Source organism: Typopeltis vanoorti, chromosome 25 (genome assembly GCF_054136105.1).
Source record: "Typopeltis vanoorti isolate ZY-2024b chromosome 25, IOZ_Tvanoo_1.0, whole genome shotgun sequence".
In the NCBI taxonomy this organism is placed as follows: Eukaryota; Metazoa; Arthropoda; class Arachnida; order Uropygi; family Thelyphonidae; genus Typopeltis; species Typopeltis vanoorti.
Window position 1 is genome coordinate 31,469,530 of NC_143573.1, and position 27,769 is coordinate 31,497,298.

Here is a 27,769-nt window from a genome sequence, read left to right on the forward strand (position 1 = left end):
AACTACTCAAACCATTAATTACGACATCACACTCTATGATAAAAAATACGGATGACCTTTTCCAAAATATAAATAGCATAACCCTATCCCAGGAAGACATCCTCACTTCATTGTATGCAGCTTCATTATACACTAACGTGGACATTCCCAGAACATCAGACATTGTACACACATTACTCACAGAAGACCACACCCTACACTCTCGTACAAAATTAACACCTAGTGATATTATAAACTTAATCAAACTAATAATCTCAGGAAACTCCAAGTTCAACAACAGCATGTATATTCAAATTTTTAGACTCCCTATGGGCCAAAACATCAGTGGACCACTAGCAGAATTTTTCCTAGCACACATAGAATTACTCCTACTTCACCCTTCTCCCCCCTTACATCACCTTTTATGGCAGATACGTGGACGATATTCTATGCATTGGAGAGCCAACGCACACATCACCACCTTAGAAGCATCTTACAGCAACAGACTAAAATTCACCATAAATTTCTTAAACCTGACATTAATCAGAATGAACAACAAAATAGCCACGAAAATATACCACAAACCTATGCATATCAGAAACTACCTTCGTTTCAACTGATACCATCCATATTCTGTTAAAAAATCTGTCATCCTACCACAGTTTATAAATGCTTACAAGTTTTCAACCAACCATAATTATCTCAACACAGAAATAAAAAACTAACACAGATCTTCAAAAATCACAACTATCCCATACAACTAATAAATTATGCAAACAGGACAGCAAAAAACCGTCAAAACAACACAACGCAAAAAGTTATCAAACTACCATACATTCAGAACACATGCAAAGCCTACAAATACATTTTCAAATATACTGAAATATACTATAAACTGGTATTCACCACAAACCAAAAATTGGCAACACTTCTAAAACCCACTAAATCTCGCACACACACACAAAGAAATATTAGAACACCACAACATAGTCTACAAATTTCCTTGCCAAAAATACTGTGATATCACCTACACAGGTTCTACTATCAGGTCTGTATGGGCAAGACTATAAGAACACTTCCTTGACTGTAACATCCCTATTCCAGAACATTTAAATACTAAAAAAACACAACATCAAAAAGAAAAATAGAATACAAAGTACAGGAAAAACAGAATTGGCAGTTCACACCCTTGAACAGAAACATACCCTGCAAATCTACAAGGCCATCATAATAGACAGGCAAGACAATGAAACAATGCTTAGAATATCGGAAACGATAGTCATAAAATGTGACGAGAACTCGATCAACGTCCACCAACCCTATATAATCTCTGAGTGTTGGAAGCTCCATAACATAAAAACTAGGTCACAACTCCAACCAATAGGCGATAATTCAAGCACTTCAAAGGCAGAAACACCAAGCTGACAAGACATAGCATCAGGGGCAAATGCTGGTCTTGAAATTCACGCTTGCTCTTGTTATCATTCAGGGAGTAAGAGGTGTGATAGAAGTCTTATTAGTGGAATAATGAATTACTGATCATTGAAAACTATAAGTATGCAATGAGAATTATACAAATGATGTCCAAGACATTTCAAGTGATGACAACGTCTGGCCACATGTAAATAAAGAACATCTACGAAATGTTAGTTTTGAAGAGAGTGATGACGATTAAAATATACACTTTATTTTATTTTGCCTAAAACATTTATGTATTATGCGCAATGAAGTTTACGTACAATTTATAATTTTTTATAATTTTATACTATGTATTTATTTCATAATTTATTTGTTTTCTTAACTTACATGAATTACCTGAATTAAATAAAAATATTTTTTTTTGTTGGATATGTCATTGTTTATATAATCTTAAAAAAAAAAACGATTTCGGAACCTAACCCTACTTTTTCTATGCGATCTGAGTCTCGCATAACGCAATTTATATAACACGCCATTTTTGTGGAACCTAACATCCACGTTATACGAGGATTACCTGTATTTAGAAATATATGTACATTTAATCATACAAATACAACATTTATTTTACAAATGATATTCTATCTTTTTCAATTTAGCTACTTGTATACAAATTCTACCCTACGGTTTCTTCTTTATGAACTGGTCAATAACATCATCATAAAAAGTTGGTTGTAACTTAATTTTCCCAAGTAAATGCACACTTGTAAAGGCTGGCTGAAGCTCACTGGCTAGAGCTACATTGACTGCATATGGCCTTGTGTTTAAGACGATGTGAAGGGAGCGGAAATGGCAAGTCGGCCTAAACACAAGGCTAAATAAAGGCCTAAATGGAATGCTTATAAATGCATGCATTTATTAGCAAATAAATATTACTTCTTTCTCAATTAATGAGCTTGCACAGCAAGCATAGCAAGCATGGAGAATTCGGCACTGCATAGCATCCATTTCCTCCATGAGTTCAGACAACGACACACATGGTCGAAACGGCTTGCACCCCGTTAACCCTCTCCCCAGCCCCCTTTTCCCATAAACCCTTCCCCTTCCTCAAAAAAACAGTTTCTATTTTCAGCCCCCTCTTTCATCTCTTTCCCATCCTAGAAAAAAAGCTCTCTGCCCACCCTTAAAAATAATATATGTATATATTATACAAAAAAAAACTAGGTTTTTTTCAAATTAATTCTCCCACATTGTCTAATCCCCCCCCACTTCCCTTTTAACACCATAACAGCAGAAGTATGCATATCGCAGAAATAAGACAGGCAACAACATCCAAGAAAAGGTATGTGCAAATTTTCTTCTGTTATGTTACATATATTTGTCTCTAAAATACATTTGCAATGCCCTAAAAATTCTTGAGTAAAAAGCCAATGACATTAAAAAAAGGGCACTCCTAAATGAAAGCAGGAAAAATAGCCGTAAAAATAATAGTATGACTTTTTATTGTTATTACTACGATAACAAGCCAAAAGGCTATTTTACCAGTGACATAAGTTATTATTCTACAGCTGGGTACAAAACTCTGATCGAAATCCATCAAAATCCTAGAGTTTCATGCCGAAAAAACTATCGGCGAGCCCAAGTGTAAGTAATCACTTGGGTAGTACAACATCAGGGCAACTCGGAGTAAAGGTGGAGCAAGCTCCGCCACTATCCTTAATATTCTCTCATAATGTAAAACGAAGCTCCTAGGAGATGTATTACTCCTAGGAGTAATACATCTCCTAGGAGCTTCGAGGAGATGTATTACTGTTTTACATTATGAGAAGAGGTCACTACCCAGACCAGTTTCAACCCTTTTTGAGGTCTCATCAGTGAGTGGGTAGACCTGGAATATCAAGGTTTTAAGTGAACCGAACTTACATATACCGCTACTAACGAATTGCTAAACTGGTGTACTTATATATTGTTATTACTACGATAACAAGCCAAAGGCTATTTTACCGGCAATATAAGTTAAGTTTAGTATGACTTTTTCCTTCCTGAAATATTGAGTAATGTGCAGTCTTCACTGCTAATCATATGCTGGCATTTCCAGCTGTCCATTTGTAAAATGAAATGACTTTTATCCAAACTATTGTAGTTTAAACTTTAAAAACAGTAATTAAGAGGGTTTCTTTAGTTTTGTCTTCTGATGACTGCTGATCTTCAAAGAAATCTCATTTAGATATAAATCTCTGTTTTTCCATGTCTTGCACATCATCCCCTAAAAACATTCCATTCAGATTCATGCATGCACAACTGTTAGAAATTTAAAATAGTTTAATTTTGAAAGTAAGTTATTATCAAAATGTGGAGTCTCTAATGATTATATACTGATAATCATCAGCTGCTTCACTCTCTTCATAGGTGAATTATGATGAGGAAGAATCACTTTCTCTTACTATCTTCTAACTTGTATTTTAGATTTGTGCTTATCTATTAAATTTCTTGTTTAAGAATAAATGTGGGATGAGGATTCTCTGTCATGCTTTAGCAGTCTGTTCTCATTTTATTAAAACATTGTGAATGTTATTTTGTAATAAAATTATATGGACAACTCATATGCTGTAATATAAGCATGTCGTTGTATAGTTTGGTATTCAAGTTGGTGATGGATTTTTATATATAGCTCTCTTCAGTGAAAGGTAAACATTTAGTACAATAGGCTGGGTGGAATAAGATTTTTTTTTGTAATAATAATAATAGATAAGTCAGATATAAAGATAAATGCTTATCAAGAAAGATGCTGGCAAGTTGTGAATGCGGGGAGGGGGATTGAGAAATTATCTTGAAAGGAAGGCAACCAGTGTATGTCCCCAGGGTTCTGTTCTTGGACTACTGCCATTCAGCTTAATTGTTAATGTTTTGTGTGGATTGAAAATTGAAAACATAATACACACACACACACACACACACGATATATATATATATATATATATATATTTTATATATAGTGATACCTCGACTAACGAAGATAATTCGTTCTGGAATCACATTCATTAGCCAAAATCTTCGTTAGCCGAAACGTGATTTCACGTAGGTTTCTATAGAAAATCATTTCATTTGTTCTGGATGCTGCCTACTATTTAAAGATAAGTTTTATAAAATAGTAAAAAGCACACTATAAAAGGACAAAACTCACCAAAGGCTGAGATGAATAGCTACCCAATTGGATGAAGGAGAATGGAAAGTAGAATGAAAAACTGATGATCTTTGCACTATTATATACACTTTATTCAACTGAAAATATCTACACAGTGTTTTTACTATTCTTCAAAATTGTAGCTATTGATGATGATGCTATGCTAGACTGCTAAATCCACAATTCTGACTCCTCTTTCATATGCTGAAATTATTTTTTTATTTTTCTCAATTGTGAGCAACTTTCTGCTTCCCTTGGTGTCGCTTACTTTTTTTTTGACCCAGTGACAAGAAAATTTTTTCTGAAAAATATAAAAGAAATATGACATATAGCATATTATTTATTTAATTATATAAGAATAGAATTTACTAATTATAAATTAATCTCTCATAGTAGAATTTAGCCAAGTAAAGAATAAATGCTATCACACTTACCTCTCGCATTCACAGCCACACAGATGGAAAAGATAAGCTCCTGGAATGGCCCAACCATTCATGTTTTCCTGCTTTATGTTAGTGCGCGCATCCACTAAAATATTCGTTAGCTGAGTCCAAAAAACAGCAAAAAAAATCTTCGTTAGCCGAGGTATCACTGTATATATATATATTTTTTTTTACCTGGATGAGTAATGGATGAATGGGATGTATTTATTTCTATGTTGTTCTGTGAATGCCAACAATGCAAATGAGTTTAAAGTTCAGTGATATGTTGCTAGTTGCATGTTGACCTCCTGCAGTAAGTTTTTTGCAGCATGGAACAACCAACTCTGCAATCCACATCTTCAATCTTTTCTCATAGGGAACATTCCACAGACTTGTTATCAGCTTTTGTCACTCACTCTCTCTCTCTCTCTCCCTCCCTGAATTCTCTCTGTCACTTCCTGATTCATTTGTAATACCAGGTATTTCCATGCAGTTAAAACTCATCGTGGAATATGTATCATTCTTCTCCTTAAAGTTTTTCAACACTCTTCAAGCAAAAAATCTAGCCTGCACACATTTACTAACCATACGCTTACAACTTGCAGGGGACTAACCACTTGTTCTCTCCCTGCTTCTCATGTATTAAAAAATTTCTTTTGTGTCAGTTTTATAGAATCCCATTAGTAACTTATAAATTTCTATCATGTCCTTTCTCCTCTGTCTGTCAAGTGAACTCTGCAACCCACACATCTTCAATCTATCATCACATCTATCCTCGTAGGGAGCATTTCACAGACTTGTTATCAGCTTTCTCTCTCTCTCTGAATTCTCTCCATCACCTCCTGATCCCCCCCCCCCCCAAAAAAAAAAACCTGGTCAATTCATAGCTTTATAATCATCTTTACTGTCAGTGTATTCTTCAGCATTCAAGTAATCCTTTGAGCTATTTTGCCCACTTTTGCAATATGGCCTCTGAACTTAATTTCTATTTATCATCATTTTCAGATCCCTAGCCTGCCAATTTCCTGTAATCCAGTACCATAAATGTGATACAAATTATGTAATGTTTTTCATCTAATTTCCATGTATTAACTTTACATTTTGAAATTGGCAACATTATCCTTTGCCTTTACTATCAATTTATTTAAATTATCCTACAGTATTTAAATCATTCATCTATACATCACCTTAATCAACTATTAATGTGGGAAATAATAAAAAGAATGGTTTTTCCTCAACATGCCATCAGGTTGATAGCCAACTTGTACAGGGAGCAAGAAGCCACAGTAAGAACAGGTGTTGGATCGGCTGATTGGTTTCAGGTGGGAAAAGGAGTTAGGCAAGGATGTTTACTTTCTCCTCACTTGTTTAGCATATATGCAGAGGACATCATGCATGAAGCATTGGATAAGATCAAGACAGGAATTAGTATAGGCAGTAGATTGATCCGTAATCTAAACTATGCTGATGATACCGTACTCCTCTGTAATGACAAGGAAGAACTAGGACAAATTCTTGATAAAGTTAACATGATCAGTAATAACAGAGGACTTCAACTCGATCCTAGCAAGACAAAGATTATGCTTCTCAAAGGAAATTCAAGCAGGGAAGCTCTTGAGGGTGTACCTTAATGGAGAAAGAATTGAGGAAGTCAGCAAGTTTGTGTACCTGGGATCCATTATTAATGTGAAGAATTGCTGTTCAGAAGACATCAGAAGAAGATTAGGAATGGCTAAAACAACAGTCAGAGACTTGTCTAAAATCTGGAAGGATGGATCTATCTCCATGGGAACAAAGTTGAGGATTTTGGATGCAGTTGTTTTTCCAATAGTGACTCATGGATGTGAGACTTGGAACCTAAAGAAGTCAGATAAGAAAAGAATACATGTATCCCTTGCTTAACGCGGTTTTGCTTAACCCGGGATTTGATTAACGCGGTGAAATTAATTGTGGTAATCCCTTGATATACGTGGCAAGAGTTTTGATTAATGCGCCTTTAACCCTGCGGAGCTCGCAGCTGATCTGACAGATACATGCAAATGTTTAATATAAATATTCTTACACAATTCAGTGTATAGCTTGGAGGTCATGAGTAGCTGTGCATTCATATGTTATGAGTGATATTCCTCACTGTTTTTTTGCTATCAGTTTGATTTAACACATTATATAAAGGTTTGTGATATTTGACAGTAAATTGTATCTGAGAGATATACTGCGACCTCCGATGTTAGTTGTTGTTTTTTTTATTCTTTATGCAATAATTTCTAGATTGTAACTGAAAATAAATAAACCATCATGTATTACTGAAATAGAGAGCCGAAGGCTTATTTATCATGCATGTCCTCTAGGAGACGTGCTTTACGTTATGGAAGGTGACCTGGAGCTTACTCCACCTTTACTATGAGTTGCCCATAAGGTTGCTTATGCTTTCATTCGCCAAAACTTTTAGTTTCTATATATTCGGCATGAAACTCTTGTAGTTTCTATATTCGGCTATGAAATAATGTTGGATTCAATATCCATTTAATTTGTACCATCATGTATTATATTTGCAGTGTTTTTTCTTTGTTTTATTGCTTGTTCCGAGGTCTGGAGAGACATTTTGCTTGTTATCGTAGAATTTATGCTGATAAGAAAAAACTAAAACTTTAAATGACTCTTGATAACTTTTTTGATAAAAAAATTGCATAAATAATGTAGGTACAAGTATTTATTAAACATTTACTTTGCATTCATTTTTTATCTTTCCTAAAAGACTACCACATAAAACGAATTATTAATACAGTAATCGATCATGGACGAATTGTAATTTTTACCATTGATTATTAGATTTGATATACGTGGTAACATCGAGGGATTAATTATCCACGTTAATCGAGGGATACTTGTAGCTGCTTTTGAGATGTGGTGTTACAGAAGGCTGTTGAGGATATCATATACTGAAAGGCATACAAATGAATGGGTGTTAAAAAAAGATCAGTAGAACTTTAAGGCTCCTTAAGGATATTGTTAAAATATTTTGGACACATTGAAAGGATGGAAGGAGCACCTCTCAGAACAGTAATAGAAGGTAAAGTTCCTGGAAAAAGAGGAAGGGGGGTAGACCGTCAGTGAGATGGATGGTTGGTTGTGTGGAGTGACTGATCTTCAGAGAGTTGAAGCCTCCAGAAAAGATACAACAGAACTACATGGTGAAGCCTGGTGTGGCACATCACCGAGCATCGGAGACCATATGGCATCTGTGGATGTCCAGTGAACATATGATATGATGAATCATTGTCCTTTGCCCACACTACCAATTTATTTAAATTATCCTACAATATTTAAATCATTCATGCATACATCACCTGTATCAACTATTACATTCCCAGTTTTTCATTGTCAGCAAACAACCAAATGTTCCCACCCCCTTAAATCTTTCTCTTTTAATTTGTATATTATTAATATACAAATTAAAGAGTGGCAGCTTACACAGCCCTGGGGCACTCCACTAAGCACTTCCACTCTGCCATGCACCATCCTCTGATGTCTGTCAGCCTATCCATAACTACAGGCAATGATAACAGCTACCTGTTATCATTGCCACAAGCCTCATATCTATATCCATTTGCTCCAACTTTTTTACTAGATTTCCCATGAGGTATTCTGTCAAATGCATTTGCAAAGTCCAGCAGTATCATGGTGTAACTATTTCCTTGATCCAGTTCTGCTGTCACTTTATTATAAAATGTAAATAAATTACTGACCCTGTATATGCAATCTGATACTGACACACACACACACACACACACACACACTCTCTCTCTCTCTCTCTCTCTCTGTCAAACAATCCATGACCATTTCCCATGTACTGCTGTTATTCCTTTTTTGTAGCTTCTCATGCCATGGCACTGCTCCAAGGCCACCACCTAAGTTTGTCATAATCAGCATAAATTCTTTCTTGACTTAGAATTCCACATGTTGAGCAACCTACAGAACAAGACTGCATGGTTACTTTCCTCGATCGGAGATAGAGTTGCCTGTAGTTATGGATAGATAACCTGTTGCTGTTACCAGATCCAACCTACTCAAATTCCTGATCCCTCCATCACATGCTGTTCCAGGTAATTATCCCTTAGTAAACATATAAATTCCATTTTCATCTTGCCATCTTCATTTTACTACTTCCAATAGTCAAGTAGATTTAGCCTAGACAGTTGAGTAGGGATTGATACTTTAATGAGTGCAGTTTTGCACTTTTTGAATGATGCAGAATTGTAGAGTTGTTATTAGATGTGACGAGATGTTAGTAGATGAGATGATTTGGAGATAATAGTTGATAGACCTAACGTTCAAATACATGATGGAAAAGATGCAGATTACAGAATAAATTTCTATAATAAGGGGAGCACTCAAGTAGAAATAAGCAAATAGTGCAGTACTGTGCCTTCATCAGGGGCCTGGATTGTGTGCAAATTTGGTTTCCATTCTAATGGAAAAATTCTAAGGGCGCTCCAGAGACAGGTAATTAATCTTGGCAATATCAGTCCTCTTGAGCATTGGCTAATGAGATTGGCTGAGAAAATATAAATTGCTGAGTTTAGTGACTGGGCAGAAAAGCAGTGATATGAATAGACTTAAGTAGATTGGGGAGGGAGATTATATATGCAGCACGTACTGAGAGGAGGAGAATAAGTAACCATCCTGAAGTAGTTTAAAAGTGTAATGAACAAGGATGTGAGAGCTTTATGAGAGCTTAGAGAAATATGCCCCATTCATGGCTGAATGGGGCATATTTCCATGTTGTGCTGTGAATGCCAACAATACAAATGAGTTTAAAGTTCAGTGATATGTTGCTGGTTGAATGTGACCTGCAGTAAGTGTTTGCCAGCATTGAAGTTGCAAACAATAATATACTATGATGATACACTATTTTCCTACTAGTTATGATTTATTATCTGTTATGATCTATTAACTGATACCTTGGTAAAGACCAAAATGCCGTATAACATCATACATGTCCTTGAAGGAGTGTGCTGTGCATTACCGGATATACAGAGCAACTTAATATTAAACAGAGCACCTTATATACAAGTTTAGTTGCAAAGATACTCTACATGCATAAATTTTTTGTTTGTTTACATTTGTGTAAAATATGGATGAAAGCAAATATAATTTCATATTAAATATAGTTTACTTTCTAGACTAGTGGAAGCATTCACTACATTATAAGTCTGCCATCATCACAGTAACAACTTACTGTTAACAACCAATCAATGGAAATTGACTTGACAATAAGGGTTATAGGTTATGTATAACCCTTGATTAGTAGGCTGCTTTGAAATTTTACTGTTATGCTTCCATCACACAGGAGGAATTGGGGGAAAAATATCATTACAAATCTGAAAGATTATTATTTGAGTTGACAGCAACAATGAAACACATCTGTAAACACAACAGATTGTTGCATTGAGTTACCCAAAATTGGAAGAAAACTAATTTTAAAATTGTTTACAAATATTTGAGGAACGATCCTCTTCAGCTTAAATTGTGTGAATGGCTTCTACTATCTCTAGTCCCTGGAGAGTTCTTGTCCTTTTGCAATTTGTTTTCCATACATCTTTGATTAGTAGTGCTTGCCTGTGTGTTTCTATATATATCTTTTCCAGAAGTGTGGTTTTAATCTAACAACATATCAGATGACTTATACTTTTAGTTTATATTAATTACTTTAAAAACTTATAAATGGATTATACATAGGCCTTTATAATTTTTTTAAGAATTTTCCTACTTTGCGTTAAAAAAAAATCCAGCTTTTTCTAGTTACTTTTGAAAAAAGTATGTAGACAACAAAAAATGTTAAATAATGGCATACAATTATATTTTTTTCTCTTTAAAGGATACCTTATTGAGACAGCTGGAGCTTTTACTGCATGAAGGAGATCCAGTTAAAGTTCACCTCTTGAAACTAGATGCAGACAGACATTCCCATAGGTAGTGATTGCTTCTAGCTATCTTTTAAATGCGTGTAACATGTGACAAGATTTTCTCTGTGTAGATGTTTTTGAACTTTTTAAACACCTTCTACTGAACACCAGCATGATGGAAAAATTGCATTGTAACAAACTATAGAATGATCTGAAAGGTCTCTTCAGCTGAACTGCTATCTTTATCCCAGTGTTGTAAACATAGGGTTTTGTTATAAAGTTTTAAACCTAGAAACCAGATCATCTGGTTAAATATCATTGAAACAATTTTAACTGGTATTGGTATTAAGTAGTTTATTACTATTTAGATAAAAAATCCATAGGAGTTTGGTTTTGCCTTTTTCCCCATCCCCAACTACCAAAGTTGGTAGCAACTGAATCCTTACATCTCATCTCATCTCATTTTCCTTTTACCCTCTTTTACCTTGCGGTGTCGAGGGTTTATTAATCATTGGACCTAACTGTTTACAGGATAAGGTGGTGAGCCCTATGCCCGTGTATCCTATGTCCTGTAGTGTTGAGTTCTCAAGGCATGCTTTGCAGGATGAAAACCCCCAGAATTTATGACCAGTAGGGTTTTCCCCTTGGGGGGGGGGGAACCCTACTGTTCATGCCCAAGACCAGCTAACTTGGCTATGGCTGAGGAAGATCCTTCAGCTCCTCATGTCACTGACAGGAATTGAACCTAGGACACTCCTTCCCCAATCATATGGTTGTAAAGCGCACAGCCACTAGGCTAACTGCGCCGACAGTCCTTACATTACTTTAATAAAATGGAAGCTATGCATACCATATTTTGGTTTGTAGTTAACATTTATTTAAAATTACCATATTTTTCAGACTATAAGATGCACCTTTTTACATAGAAAAATCGACTTAAAATTGGGGTGCGTCTTATGGTCCAAAGGCAACATTAAAATACAAATCTTTACACTGTGCCGAAGCTGTTAGCAAAGTCCAATTACTGGCACAATGTGTTAATAAAATTAGTAAGTACACCACTGAAGGTAGTTACCTAAGTTATCTCGCTGCATGTGAGTGAATCATTTAGAGTGTCAATAGTCATTAGTGTGTAAACATATGTTATTTTGTATGGTTCATTTGAATTATTTTTTTATAAGTCATTAAAATTTTTATCTTAAAATTAGAAAAAATGAGTATAAAACAAAAAAGACTTTCATATAACGTGAGTTATAAATTAAATGTGATAAATTATGCAAAACAATATGGAAACAGAGCAGCAGAAAGACATTTTGGTCCATCACCAACAGAAAAAATGGTTCGCAAGTGGAGAAAACAAGAGGAACAATTAAAACTGCTATGTAAACACAAGAAAACATTCTGTTCGCACCTAGAAAAATGGCTAGAATTAGAAGTACAAATGAAAAATTGGGTAACAAATCATCGAAACATGGGAATATCTATTTCTACGAAAATGATAATTTTTGAAGCGAAACGATGGGCAATGACTAATGGAATTTTAGATTTTACTGGATCACCGTCTTGATGCTTTAGATTTATGAAAAGACACGGGTTATGCATGCTTACAAAAACCACTCTAGCCCAAAAAATGCCGGCTGACTATGAAGCTAAAATTATAGAATTCCATAGATTTGTCATATCAGCGAGAAGGAAATTTAACTTTGAGCTTAATCAAATTGCGAACATGGATGAAGTGCCTCTAACTTTTGATGTTCCTTCAAATCGGACAGTAGATTCAAAAGGCACCAAATCAATAGTGATCAAAACAACAAGTCACAAAAAACCTCACTACACTGTAGTTTTAGCTTGCTGCACGGATGGAACCACATTACCCCCATGTTAATCTTTAAGAGAAAAACGTTACCAAGAGATGAAATTCCTCGTGGCATTATTATCCATGTTCAAGATAAAGGCTGGATGGACAAAACAGGAATGAAATTATGGATACAAAAGATATCGGCAAAACATCCAGGTGCGTTGTTTAAAAAGCTTGCAATGTTAGTGTGGGATCAATTCAGAGCGCATAAAACAGAATCAACCAAGAAGCTTCTAAAAGAAATGAATATAGAATTAGCTGTCATTCCTAGAGGCCTTACAAGTCAATTACAACCCTTGGATGGATCTATTAATAAACCATTCAAAAATTTTATGCCAGAAGAGTGTAACAAATGGATGGAAAAGCCAAATCACGATGTTACAGCAACAGGACGTATGAAACGGCCAACAATTTCAGAAGTATGTACCTGGGTGAAAAATTCCCATGAATTTTTCACCCAGAATCAACCAAGCTGTGAAAGAAGAGACGATTATAAAGTCATTTAAGAAATGTGGGATAAGTAATGCGATGGATGGTACCGAAGATGACGCAGTTTTCGAAGGGAGTGACAACAGTAGTTCAGACGAAAGTAATACGAACGGTGACATTAACAAGACGTGTGATAGTACCAAGAGTGAAAATGAACTGAATATTGCTAATACAAATGATTGTAACAATAAATAAAAATTAAGGATTTGTAAATATCTTTATATAATAATATATTTTTTCTAAAAATCGTCTCATAAATTTGGGGTGCGTTTTATCGTCCGAAAAATACGGTAATTTAGATAAAATTAACTATGCAAGTCTTAAAAATAATCAAGTGGATTTATTGAGTGATGACCAATCTTATTTGAAGTGCCTTTGATTCCATCGGTCTTTTTTGTCCACTCCTCTAGAATTGCTTTATTTGTTTTTTGGTCTTGCAATGAATACCAAGGATACCTCTGAAGCTGTTGATTATTCTCATTGTCCTTGAAGTTGATATATTCCAAGTCTGTGCTCCATAGAGGGAAATAGTTTAGCTAGTGGTTTTGGTAGTATAATTTAAGTTGGGTATCTGTTGAAATAAGTTGAGATTCCCAAGTATACTTTTTAAAGCTATTGTGAAAAATAAATGTTTTCTTGTGATTACATCATTTTGGATTATAGTATGAGTGAATCCATATACTAGAAGTTATTTGCATGTTCAAGCATTTCTTCATGGCTGATGAAGAAATTTCCTTGTAATCGGTTTGTTATTATCTGAGTTTCTTATATTTTCAAACCATAATTTTTAGCTATAGAAACAAGTTTGTCAAAATGAAATTGAGCAGACTAATATGTCCATTACAATGATGTCTGTAAAGTCCTCATAATCTTCACACACCAGTTTGAAAATGTAATATGTTATTATAGCGAATAGGTAAGGTGCCAGTAAGTACAGCAGGTAAAGTTGTCCATTTTGTTTCTATTTATCAGAACATATGTTTGAAAGTCTTCATTTTTTTTTTTTTTTTAAAGAACACAGCAAGCCTTGCAAACTTGGAGTTATACAGACTCTTCTCTTAGTTGAAGAACAGGTACATTCATTTAATGGTTGGTTTATGAGAGTAGAAATATTCACATTTGTCTGGTAATTGAAAATTTTCACTTCTGTTAATCAAGTAGGATCTGGCATAAACCTGTAAAATTGAGAATAACTCATATTTTTTTTGGTTTTGAATTCAATAAGACTTTTTCAATAGGTTTAAAAAAAAATATATATATATATATATATTTCTATACACACACACACATATATATGCACAATATACACAGGCAGTCCCCGGGTTATGAACGAGATACGTCCCTAAGAACGTCTTTAAGTCAGATTTGTACGTAACTCGGATCCCTGATGAACAACGCATATGCAGCAAAAAAAAAATTAAAAAATCAGCTAACGCCTTTTTGTTGCCGTATAGGGAGTAGGCGAGGCTATTTTAGCCCTACATGTGGTAATAATAATAATGGCTCATATGTAGCAATAATAATACAATGTGATACTCTAATAATACCCCAGTACTGTAATAATAAGTTACAGAAAATATTGCGCTCTTTCTTTTAATTCAAACAAACAGAACATAAAAACAAACTCATACAAAACATTTAGATAGGAGACAGTTTAGATGGAGAGTTAAAAAGAATATTAAAGGTAGCATCAATGTCTTGTTTACTGGAAGGGGCATTTTTGAGGAAAGAAGGTAAGCTAACATTAATCAGAAGAAGATGGTGGAGATAGTGTTAAAGAGAAGATGGAACTAGAGAGAGAGGATGGTGCTGGAGAATCAGGATTTGATTCTGTTTCTGGAGGAGGGGAGCTTACTACTGAAGTCGGTTTCTTGAAAAGGTATCTAAGGTTGTTTGCACAGCCTTTTTCTTTTTTTTTTTCATCATAAATGGTCTTGTAGCAACTGATGTTATCACTAATTGCATGATAAACCTTTGTAAACCGCTGAAAGTTAGGATCTTGCTTCAATGAGATGAAAGGCTTTAGCTAATTCTTTTGTTGTAAATTTTCTTGGCTCTAGATTTTTTGATTCTTCATGTTCATGTGTTTCTGTCAGCTGCTTCTCTATCTCTATAAGATCTTCATTGGTTAATTCTTGCGAATGGGACTCTAGTAATGATATCATTTTCATTGATGTTCAATTGTGCATTGCCACTATCCACCATAGCTTTTCTGGCTTCGACGATGTCTTCTGTGAAGCCGCGAAAATCATCACAGAATTGACCGCACAGTTTGTTCCACATCCCTTTAATTGCTGATCGCTTCACTTCCTCCCAAGAATCAGCAGTGTTTTTGATAACATCATGGATGCTATAATTCTTTCAGAATCCTCTTAAGGTCATGACATCGTATTCCGTTGCCCTGACTGCTTGCTGGAATGTACACCATAAGTAATAAGCCTTAAATGCAGAAACGACTCCCTGGTCCATTGGCTGTAGTAATGATGTAGCATTGGGTGGTAAAAATACAATCTTTACATTAGGGTGAAGGCCATCTAAAGATGTTGGATGTCCAGAAGCATTGTCCAGCGCAAGCAGAATTTTAAAGGGAAATTTTTACGAACAATAACATTCAACAGCAGGAATAAAAGTTCAAGAACTAATCTTCAAACATGGCAAGTGTGACCCATGTCCTTAAATTTGACTTCTAAATAATAGGAAGAGCTGCTTTAATAATGTGGCAGAGTGTGGATTTCTTTACATGCGCGAAAGAAACTACTTCTTGAATTATTAATTTAATTATTTACTTATGAATTATCCTTTTGGGGAGCCTGGGGATCCCGTTCATAAGTACAAAACTCCGTAAGTTGGGTCAGCTGTAGAGGAAGCCACAGGATCAGATCTGATCTGATCTGATCCTGTGGCTCTTTGAGAGGGTTGCAGCTGATTACTAGGGAGATAGTGATGCAAGGTGGTTTCCCATTGCCTTCCTTGCCATATATATATATATATATATATATATATATATATATATATATATATATATTAGGGTTACCAAGTAATTTTATAAGCTTGGTTATTTAACTCCTAATCCCAAGTATGCAAACAATTAAGTTTGCACCTGAAACATAGTTCAAGTCTAAATATGGTACAACACCAGGGCAACTCATTGTAAAGGTGGGTAAAGCTCTGATCACTATTCTTAGTATTTTCCCATAATGTAAAGCACATCTCACTAAAAGATGTATACTGCAATACATTATGGATGGGGTCACTACCCCGACCGGTTTCAACCGGTTTTTATATATATATATATATTATATATATATATATCCTTATTTATCTGCAGTAGTGGTAAAATAGAGATTCTATTTTAAATCTTTTTTGAGTAATTGTTGGGAGACTGACTTCTCTCCAATTTTTGACTTTTTCACTATTCCAAATAGATATATATTTATATATAATTTTAACATATATATATAAAACTGAAGATAAAGATATTCTAGATAACTTGAGGAATTGCTTTGAAAGATTGCTAAACAAAACAAGCAACCATGGGCCGGCTAAGGATTTTTTTTTTTTTTTTTTGTATTTTTAATTAATTTTTTACATAATCTGGAAACTGCTCTGTAGACCAAACACGAAACTTCTTCAAGCCATTCAGTCCTCTAATAAGCAGGACAGTGGTCTCGCATCGAGTGATGAAATTCATATCCAGCCTAAAGACAGTTGCATACATCCATGACCACAGTAGGATTTCAATCTGCAGCCAGCTTGTTGGTGGGAGAGTGGGTACACTAACCAACTAGGCCAGCAATATCTGCTGTAATAAATTTGGCATGAAAATTAGCAGTAAAAGACTATGAAAGACAAGAACATGAAAACATCAACTCATCCTGAATGGAATACTAGAACAAATGAAACATAATTTTAGCTATTTAGGCACACTTTTTAGTGAAGATTGCAAATTAAATATGGAAATGGACAACAGAATTAGCAAAGATGGAATTATGGAAAGTTAACTGAATAAATTTATATGGAATAAGAGAGAAATTAGTCAAAACATTAAACAGTGTTCTTGTGACAGTGACATTGCTCAAACCAATTTTAACTTAGTGATTTAGAAATAAAACACTTGATCAAAGACTGGAGACCACAGATATAAGAGTTGGAAGAAATATCAAGGGAATGAACAGATGGCATCAAGGGAAGAATCATTAAAAACAAGGATATTAGGAAGAAACATGATGTTATCATGGAATGAGCAAACTGCTAACAGTGTCAAGTTCCTTCCTGACATATTAGGAACAGAACTAACCCCAGGTGGTATTGTCACTTAACAGAATGGAAAAGGAAAGGTTAGTAAAACATGTCTTTTTTTTGCCAGAATAGCTGGAAAAAAAGATGCAGAGGAAGACTAAGATCTGGATTGATACAACAAGAAGTACCTTAAAAGATCTAAATATAAGATCTGACAATGTTGGAGTCCTGACAGATAAGATTAATTTGGAAGAAAATTGTTGATAAAAAAGTTAGTTATCATGTAAATAAACTTTTCATATAATACTAGCATAATATCTTGTACTTCCCCAAGGCTACATATCAAGAATTTGATGTGAAGATGAATGAATGAATGAATGAATGAATCAATTTACTTATTTATTATATATTTATTTCTTCTTAAATCGAATTCCTGCTTGTATTCTAGAAAAAAGTAAATAGCCTTGTTTTGATTTCCAGTCCTCCATTTTTGAGGCTTCAATAATAGTTATTTGTGTCGGTGATTTTTCTTGTTTCAGTGGGCTGTTCAGTTCTTTGATTATACGTGGTGACCCATAAGTCATGGAACATTCTGTAGAAAGGGCCTGTCTTTGTGAAGCTGAAAATGGAAGGCATTTACATGATGTGGTTTTTCATCATCAAATTTCTGTCCTGTACCCTCAAGGGGTGTACAGGATATGATAGTACTGCATGAAAAAATTACATCATTACTAACTTCCTATCTACAATTTTCCTCCAAATCAGTCTGTTACTTGTCAAGACTCCAACATTATCAGATCTTATATTTCTATCGTCTAAGGCACTTTGTACCATATCAATCCACCTATATCTTGGTCTTCCTCTGGGTCGTTGTCCTGCCAACCTGGCAGAGAACACTTGTTTTGCTAATCTTTCTTCGCCCATTCTATTTAAGAGACCATACCACCTGAGATTAGCTCTGCTAATGCATTCCTGGATGCCAACAATGTCAAGTTCTTTCCTAATATCCTCGTTTTTAATATGATATTGCCATTGATGCCATCTGTTCACGCCTATAATCTTTCTCAGGACTCTCATATCTGCAGTCTCTAGTCTTTGGTCAAGTGTTTTACTTCTGACCCAGCTCTCAGATCCATAAGTTAAAACTGGGTTGAACACTGTTTTGTATACAGCTAATTTAGTGTTCCGACTAATTTCCTCTCTTATTCCATATGAATTTATTCAGTTGACTTCCCACCATACCAGCTTTGCTGATTCTGTTGTCTATTTCTATATTTAATTTACCATCTTCAGTAAAAATCGTGCCTCAGTAGCTGAAATGTTTTACTTGTTTCACAGGTTCTCCATTCACAACACAGTTGACATTTTCAATGATTCTGCCTATTTTCATTGTCTTTGTCTTTTTTATTGCTGACCTTCATACCATATCTATTACAACAGTTATTCAATTTAGTCAGAGAATCTTGCAGACTTCTAGCAGATTTATTTAGAAGTATAACATTGTCCGCATAAAGCAAAGAGCTGACATTAACATCTCCAATTTTGATATCATGTTTAATACCACTTTTCTTCATAATGTGATCCATATAGATAATTAATAACAGAGGGGATAATGTACATCCTTGTCTCACACCAGATTTAACATTAAACCATCTTCTTGTACTTTCTTCAATTCTAACTGCTGACTTACAACTCAAATTTAACATTAAACCATCTTCTTGTACTTTCTTCAATTCTAACTGCTGACTTACAACTCAAATAAAGACTAAGTATTGCTTGATATAATGCCCCGTTGACACCACATAACTGTAGCATATCAAATAACTTCTCTCCTGGCACCTTGTCATATGCCTTTTCCAGATCGACAAAACTTAAATACAGATCTTTGTTATATTCCCATGATTTCTCGACTATTTGTCGTAAAGTGAAGATCTGATCCCGACAGCCTCTATTTGACCTGAGTCTAGCTTGTTCTTCACCAAGCTTTTCTTCCACAATTCTACTCAACCATTTCTCAAGTATACTTGCATAATAACTAATATTTAAGGAATTGACAGCGTATACTGGAAATATAGATTAAATAAACTTTAATATACACTTTCCGATATTTCGGCGAACGTTACGTTGCCATCTTCTTGGGAACTTACTAAAAAGACACGTGCACACAAGTACTAATATAACAAATGAGACTGAGGCTAGGACGCTAGCGTTTTCCTAAAGTCCTGATGGTGCCCCCTGGCGGGCTATATTGGTAGTTCTTGGCCTTTGGGCTGAAGTTCCATGAATAGTCTTATGACTATTCATGGAATCAGCCTCGGCCCTTAGGAACATGCCAAACCTCAACAAATTTGGATGCATGAAACTGCCCCAAATTTGGGAAACTTTTATCAAAAGAACTTCAGCCCAAAGGCCAAGAACTACCAATATAGCCCGCCAGGGGGCACCATCAGGACTTTAGGAAAACGCTAGCGTCCTAGCCTCAGTCTCATTTGTTATATTAGTACTTGTGTGCACGTGTCTTTTTAGTAAGTTCCCAAGAAGATGGCAACGTAACGTTCGCCAAAATATCGGAAAGTGTATATTAAAGTTTATTTAATCTATATTTCCAGTATACGCTGTCAATTCCTTAAATATTAGTTATTATGTCTAACCAGCATATAAGCCTCTCAACAAGAACAAGTATATTTGCATAGATCTTGCCAGGAACACTCAATAGGGAAATACCTCTGTAATTCTCACATTCAGTTTTATTTCCCTTTTTATATATAGGTACTATTAGAGCTCTACTCCAATCATCGGGAATTCATCCCTCTGTCCAGGCTTTCTGAACTATGCAGTGTAGCCACTGTAAGACTTTTATACCACCATACTTCAGCATTTCTGGTCGAATACCATCTACTTCTGCTGCCTTTCCACATTTCGAGCCGTTGATGGCTTTTTCTACTTCAAGTATGGATATGTATTTCTGACTGTATGCCTGTTGAGTGCTTTTTTACCACTGTGTTATCACTGCTTGTTTCATTTAGCAATTTTTTGAAGTAATTACTCCATACTTCAAGGATATCTTTTACTCCCATTTTCATGTCACCTTTATCATCTCAACTCTTTTTACAGCACTCTTTCCTCCATTTCTAAGCCTCTTCAACAACCTCCAGAATATCTTACTACCTTCTTGATATTTATTTTCTATGTTCTTGCCAAAGTCTTCCCATGACTTTTGTTTAGCTAGTTTTACACAGTGTTCACTTACTTACATTTGTCTCTGTATTCTCTAAGAGTAAAAGCTGACTTATTTGCCAGGAACTTTCGATATGCTTTCTTCTTTTCCTTCACTGCCTCTTTAACTTCTTGTGTCCACCATGGAGTTCTGATTTTTCTATCCTTGCAGACAACCTCACCATATGCCTCTCTGGTTGAATCAATCAGGGTTTTCTTCAAGGCTTGCCACTGAATCTCTCAAGGTTTGGTTCCTGTTCTCAAACTCTTTCATTTTTTCTTCAATAATCTTTGTGTATTTTAGTCTACAGTTCACATCTGAGAGATGCTCAACTTTTATTCGCTTTAAAACTTTCTTACATGTTATTCTTTTCAGTATGAAATTCAATTTTATCCTGCTCAAGAGTAAATAGTGATCACTTTCAATTTCAAATCCTCTGTACACTGGTGTCCTGCACCAGGGAGAAAACATCACTATCAACAATAACATAGTCAATGAGACTTTTCTTATTCTTTGCTTCTTCTCTCCATGTGAATTTGTGCACATTTGTATGTTGGAACATGGTGTTAGTAATAACCAGTTCATGTCCTGAGGAGGAATCCAACAGGTATTTGTCATTATTATTAGCTTTGCTCTTTTCTCCAAATTTTCCCAAAATATTTTTTATGTCTCGCAATCATTTCCTACTCTGCTATTTAGATCCCCAGCAAGGACCAACTTTTCCTTTTTCATTGTGTCAGTTGCTTTCTCTAAAGCATTAAAAAATTCCTCCACTTCTACCTTAGTAGAACCTTCTGTGGGACCATAGGTACAAATAAGTTTCATTGTCCAATTCCTCATTCTGATATTAGCCCACATCACTCTACTTGAGACTGCCTGCCATTCAAGAAGATTAGCCTTGTATTTTGTGTTGAATACTATGGCCACTCCTTCTTTTCCTCGATTGTGATTTCCTGAATATAACATTTTGTATTTATTGCACAGAAACATCTCACCAATTTTTGTCTTTTTAGTTTCAGTCACCCCTATTATGTCGATCTGGTACTTATGTAATTCTTCAGTTAGCTCCATTTCTTTGCTATTCAGGCTTCTTATATTGAAAGTACTGATCTTTAACTCTGGTGATGTTGAGTTGGTGTGTGCTTTCAGATTTGTTCCAGTGGCTGACTTTTTGTTGTTCGCCTTGGTTCCCTGGCGAAAACAACTGGGGGCCTTGTTTAACCGGTGATGCCCCGGCCAGTATGAAATTTTGTCATGTTGTACCATCATTTTGTATATTGGTTTAAGCCAGTAAGAATACAATTTGGTCAGCTAAATCCCAAATGGCCAGCCCATCCTCGTTCGTTCAGTATTCAGATAGATACCCAACATGGTGCACCACGAGAAGGTGAGGATTGGACATTAGGTCAGAAGCTCTGGTTCGGTTTTCCGCATTCCTTTAAAGGCTATGTGGAAGTCTCCTCTCAGTTAAAAATAGTATAACTGAGAGTTAACAGACTGACCATTTATGTAACTCTCAGTTATATAAATAAAATTAGTTAGTAATTATTCTCGAGACATATTTTCTCCATTAAACTTCAACATGTGTAAGGAGAAAGAAGCAATTTATTAATATTTTCTTAAAAAGTTGGAGATCGTACTCGTTACGAAAAACTGATCTTGAAAGGGTAATGGAATGTTATCAAAAGTAAGTATATCTGTGAAGTAGGATCTTTCTTGCAGGCAATAAAACAGGCCCAAGTTTTAATACCATTTAAATTTGCTAAGTTGTCTTGTCTTCACCCCACTTGAGAACGGAGAGATCAGTAATTGTCATTAGTTATGGAAAACTTGAAACATCAATCATTTCAGTACTACAGAGATACTTGAATCAAGAGGAGGAATGGAGAATACTTATAATCAGAAAAGCTATGGATAAGGTTTGAATATATATAGAGAGAGTGAGTCATCAGTGTAAAGAGGAAGAGTGTGGGTGAGACTACAGAATCCTAGAGTACTCCAGCATTTGATAAAGAAATCTGATGAGATAAATTAAAGATACCAAGAAATTATATACTTGGTTTAATCCTTTATCTAAGTGTAAACAAACAATGTTTGAGCTTGAAGTATTTTCAGGACTGGCGCAACTCGTGGTAAAGGTGGATGACTTTACATCACTTGCCTTAGTATCCCATAATGCAAAGCACATCTCTTGTGGACATGTATAATGCTATGCATTATGGGAAGGGTCACTACCCAGACCAATTTCGACCTTTATTGAGGTTTCATCAGTGGGAGCCATACCCAGAGGTGATACCAAGGTTGAAGTAATGCAGAAGTCATATTTTCATATGCTAGTTGCCAAAAGGTGTCACACCTTATTATTATAATACTCTGGATTAGGGATAGTTAGTTGTTGAAAGTTTTTTTATTCAGAAGGGTTTAGAAAAACTTGCAGGAAATTCAAAATAGTTTTTTTTTTAAAATTATATTAAGTGATGTTTTTTTCTTGCTGAAACATAGCAGGGTAGCGACCCTTCCCATAATGCAAAGCATTATAGATGTCCGCACGAAGATGAGCTTTGCATAACGGGATACTAAAGCAAGTGATATGAAGTCATACCACCTTTACCATGAGTTTCCCCAGTCCAGAAAATACCTCAATGCAAAGCACATCTCCATTAAAATGGCGCACACTTTGTTTCCTTACACTTGAATAAAGGATTAAACCAAGCATATAATTTCTTGGTATCTTTAATTTATAGTATAACCAAGTGGAAAAACTTTCAACAACAAATTTGATGAGAGGAAGCTATCTACCATGACATGCAACAAATGACCAGAGAAGCTTGCAATCCAGTCAAAAAGGCAGGAGGGAGGCACTAAGATAGTAGCTTGTTAATAAGGCCTCGATACCATATCAGTCAAATACATTTGAAATATTAAGAGCAACCACATGTTTCTACCAATCTTTGCATGGTCAGTGTCCAAAAGTGGGTAAGGTTAATGAGGTCTGCTGTAGAATGAGAATGGCAGAATGCATATTGGTGATTGATAATTAATTGGTGGGATTCCACAAAGTAAACAATCTGGTTGTTGATGACCACCACTTTCAAGAGTACTGAGTAAGAGTAATGGGATAATAGTTTGATGGCTAACTTATCTCCCGTTTTAGGTGACTAAAGGTTTGCTTCCATGCTGTTGATAGATGTTAGATGAATATAATAGCTCATATGGGTGATACAGGATGGGTGTTAATTTGAGGGCACAAGTCTTAACTGAAATAGTACAATCTGGGCTTAGGAGCCTTAGTAGGATTAATTAAGATTTTTCTGATATCCTTCTGATGAAAGATCAGAGGGGACATATGGTGAACAGTTTTTTTGGTAGTGCAGGAGGTGATTTGCCTTGTTTAAACAAGTGGAGGAAAAGATTGATGCCAAGAGATCTGCCTTATCCTTGGGTGAGGTTGCCATGGTACCATCAGGATGTGAGAGAAGACGGAAACAAGGAAGGGCAGAAGTTATTATTATTATTATTATTATTATTAAACAAGACCTCATGGAGTCAAAGACTCATCTAGGAGGTCCTTTTATCTCACACACATCTCATCATACCGGGTCTTAAACACATTCAAACTCCTTGCAGACACCACACTCTCAGGCAAGGCATTCCAATCATTCACAACTCTGCACGAAAAAAACCTGCCTCTCACTCCCCTACTCACACCCTCTTTATACAGTTTCCAGGCATGACCTCTGGTTCTCCCCTGATCTCCCACTATTCTCTGTAGAACTTCTCCACCATTGATCCTATAACAACCCCTTACCAACTTGTAGGTCTCTATCATATCTCCCCTCTTCCTTCTCTCCACTAGACTCTGCAAATTACATCTTTTCAATCTTTCCTCATACTCGACATTCGAGAGGTCAGAAACTACCTTAGTCAGTCGCCTTTGGACCCTTTCCAACATCTCTTCATCCTTCTGAAAACCAGGTGACCAAATCTGGGCACAATAGTCCATGTGTGGCCTAATCAACGCCTTATACAATGGAACAAGAATCTCCCTACTTCTACGCGTCAGTGTCCTCCTCATCATTCCCAGAAGTCTTTGTGTTGTCTTCACAATTTTGGCGATGTGTCCCCTAAATTTTAGATCCTTATCCACTATCACTCCCAGATCTCTTATTTCCTCTACTTCCAACAATATATTCTTACCAAGCATAAATTCACCATCCCATCTTTGTTTTCCAAATTTTAAAACCTTACATTTTGCAACATTGAACTCACATCCCCATTTGCTTGCCCAATCACTCAATTTATTCAAGTCTTCTTGCAAGACCACAACATCTTCACTACTCTTTATGGTTCGTCCCAACTTTGCATCATCTGCAAACAACTGAATATCTCCATCCAAATCTTTGCCAATATCATTAATATACAAGTTAAATAGTAATGGCCCTAAAACAGATCCCTGAGGCACTCCACTAGTGACTTTCCTTTTCCTGGATATTGCACCCCCATACACAACTTGTTGATACCTATCAGATAGCCAGTCTCCAATCCAATGCACTAACCTAATATCCAACCCCATCTGCTCTAGTTTGACTGTCAACTTATCATGAGGTACTCTGTCAAAAGCTTTTGCAAAATCCAAATATATTACTGTGTATCCTTCTCCTCTGTCCAAGGAAGCAGTCACTTTATTGTAATAAGTAAGTAGATTACTAAAACACGACCTCCCTTTAGCAAATCCATGCTGTCCATCAAAGATTATACCATTGTTGTCAACCCAACTCTGGATCCTAGTTCTCACAAGCTTCTCCAACAACTTAACCACAACACCTGACACACAGATAGGCCTATAGTTTGATGCTTGAGTTCGATCACCTCCTTTATGAAGTGGCACAATCTTGCCCTCCTTCCACTCTTTAGGGATTTGACCAAGTGCAAGACTCGTATTAAAAAAATATGTCAAGGCAGGTGTCAACTCTCTGGCACATTCCTTCAGAATACGCGGTGATATATTATCAAGTCCCACAGCCTTATTTACATCTAGTTTACTCAACTCCCCAAACACCTCTTCCTCACTTACAGTCAGTCTCTCCTCCCCATCATCAACTGCTCTTAATCTCTCCATGAAGTCACATTCACAAGATTGAAAGATCTTTATGAACTGTTCATTAAGTATCTCCACCACACATTCTGCAACAGCTGTCTTTATACCATTTCCTCCAATCAATGTCATCCTTCCATAATCATTCTTTCTTTTGCTGGCTACATATCGAAAGAACTCCCTAGGATTCTTTTTAGCTTCATTAGCTAACTGCTGTTCATACCTCTCTTTAGCTACTCTCACCAACCAAGTCACTCTCCTTGCCTGGTCTTTGTAGAACTCATGAAATTGGTTACTTCCACTTCTCTTATGCTGCCTCCACAATGCCCTTTTTCTCTGTATTGCATGCTTAATCTCTTTATTCATCCATCTCACACCTAACTTATTTAAACTTCTCACCCATGGTATACATTTAGACATTGCATCCACTAAATATTTTTTGAAAATCTCCAAGCTGCATTGATCTCTTTTCCAGCTAACTCCTCATTCCATGCTACACCTGCAAGCTGTCTCCTGAGCTCTTCATAATCACCCCCCTTGTAGTTCCACATATACCCTTTTTTCACTGGGGTCCTTGCACTGCTGGCAACCACCCAAGTAATCACCTCATGGTCACTTTCACCAATTGGTGGATGATTTGATACCTCATTGATAATTACATCCTCCGATGAGATGACCAAATCCAAGACCCTTAATCCTCTTGTGCCCTCTGTTACATACTGTCTGAGGTAGTTATCCCTCAAAAACTCAAGAAACTCATTTTCTTTACTTCCAGTTGCTATCTCTTCATTCCAGTCTATATTGCCATAATTAAAATCACCCATAATGATCACCCTTTTCTTATTTGCTTGGCTTATTTGACTATACATTTCACTATCACCACCATCCACATTACCAGGTCTATAACAACATCCCACCAAGTATTTGATTCTATTCACCTCTATCTCACACCATACTGCCTCAAAACCACTGGCCCCATTTCCCTCTTGCATCTCTACCTTGTATGGACATAACTCTTTCTCTATCATCAATAGCACTCCCCCTCCCTTTTTACCCCTTCTATCCTCACGAAACACATCATACCTTTCCATCTCTATTCCTGTCAGGATGTCATCCTCATCTAACCATGTCTCACTTATTCCGACAATCTCTGGGTGCACAGACGCAATTAGTGCAACCATTTCATCCGCCTTGTTTCTTATACTTCTAGCATTGGTATACAAGCACAACAACTCATTTCTGGATCTACAGCTAGTTCCACTGATACCACTCACTCGATGTGATCTCTCCATGCTGGACTGGGGCCATTTCCCTTTCTGCTTCTTCATTTTAGAACCCTTTGCAATTCCATCTGTTTCCTTTTGATCCCTGATCATCCCATTACTTTCCTGCCTACACATTCTCTCACCTCCTCTTGGAGCATCCACCTTTCTCACGCTGTGTATCCCTGTCCACCCTGAGCCTCGCCGTTTCCCTGCTCCTCTTGCACACCCATTCTCTCATTTTCTATACTCATACCACTCACTTCCACATTCATTTCCACTCCTTCTTTCTCTCCTGTCTTACTCTCCTGCTCTTCCACATCACTCCCCTCTCGATCTGATTCATTCTCTCTATTCACTTCTCTACCTTCCAGCAGCAGTCTCTCCAAGCGACTCACACCATAACCACTCAAATGCAGTCCATCGCTCCCATACAGCTCACTTCGTCCCTCAAACTCATTCCACACATTAACAAACTCTACTCCCATCTCCTCCCACATTTCAGCCAGAATATCATTCATAATCCTTGCTCTCCGCCTCATTTCACCACAATCATACCTAGGCAACACACTGACCACCCTTCCTGTCACACTATTCTCCTTTATCTTTCCAAGCAGTCTCCTGACATTCATTTTGACATGCTCTTTGTTCTCTCTCAAATCATTCGTACCAATTAATACAATTAACTCTTTTGCTCGTTCC

At 36.1% G+C, this 27,769-nt stretch overlaps 1 protein-coding gene across 3 annotated transcripts in view; it reads left to right on the forward strand.

Annotated features, from left to right (window-relative positions):
- LOC150092634 (dyslexia-associated protein KIAA0319-like protein) overlaps positions 1-27,769 on the forward strand; it is a 511,769-nt gene that overhangs the window by 336,315 nt on the left and 147,685 nt on the right. For all 3 annotated transcript variants that reach the window (XM_090414369.1, XM_090414371.1, XM_090414370.1), the window contains one exon: positions 10,880-10,974. In XM_090414369.1, the coding sequence (XP_090270495.1) occupies positions 10,880-10,974 (95 nt within the window). The remainder of the gene's footprint in view (positions 1-10,879; positions 10,975-27,769) is intronic.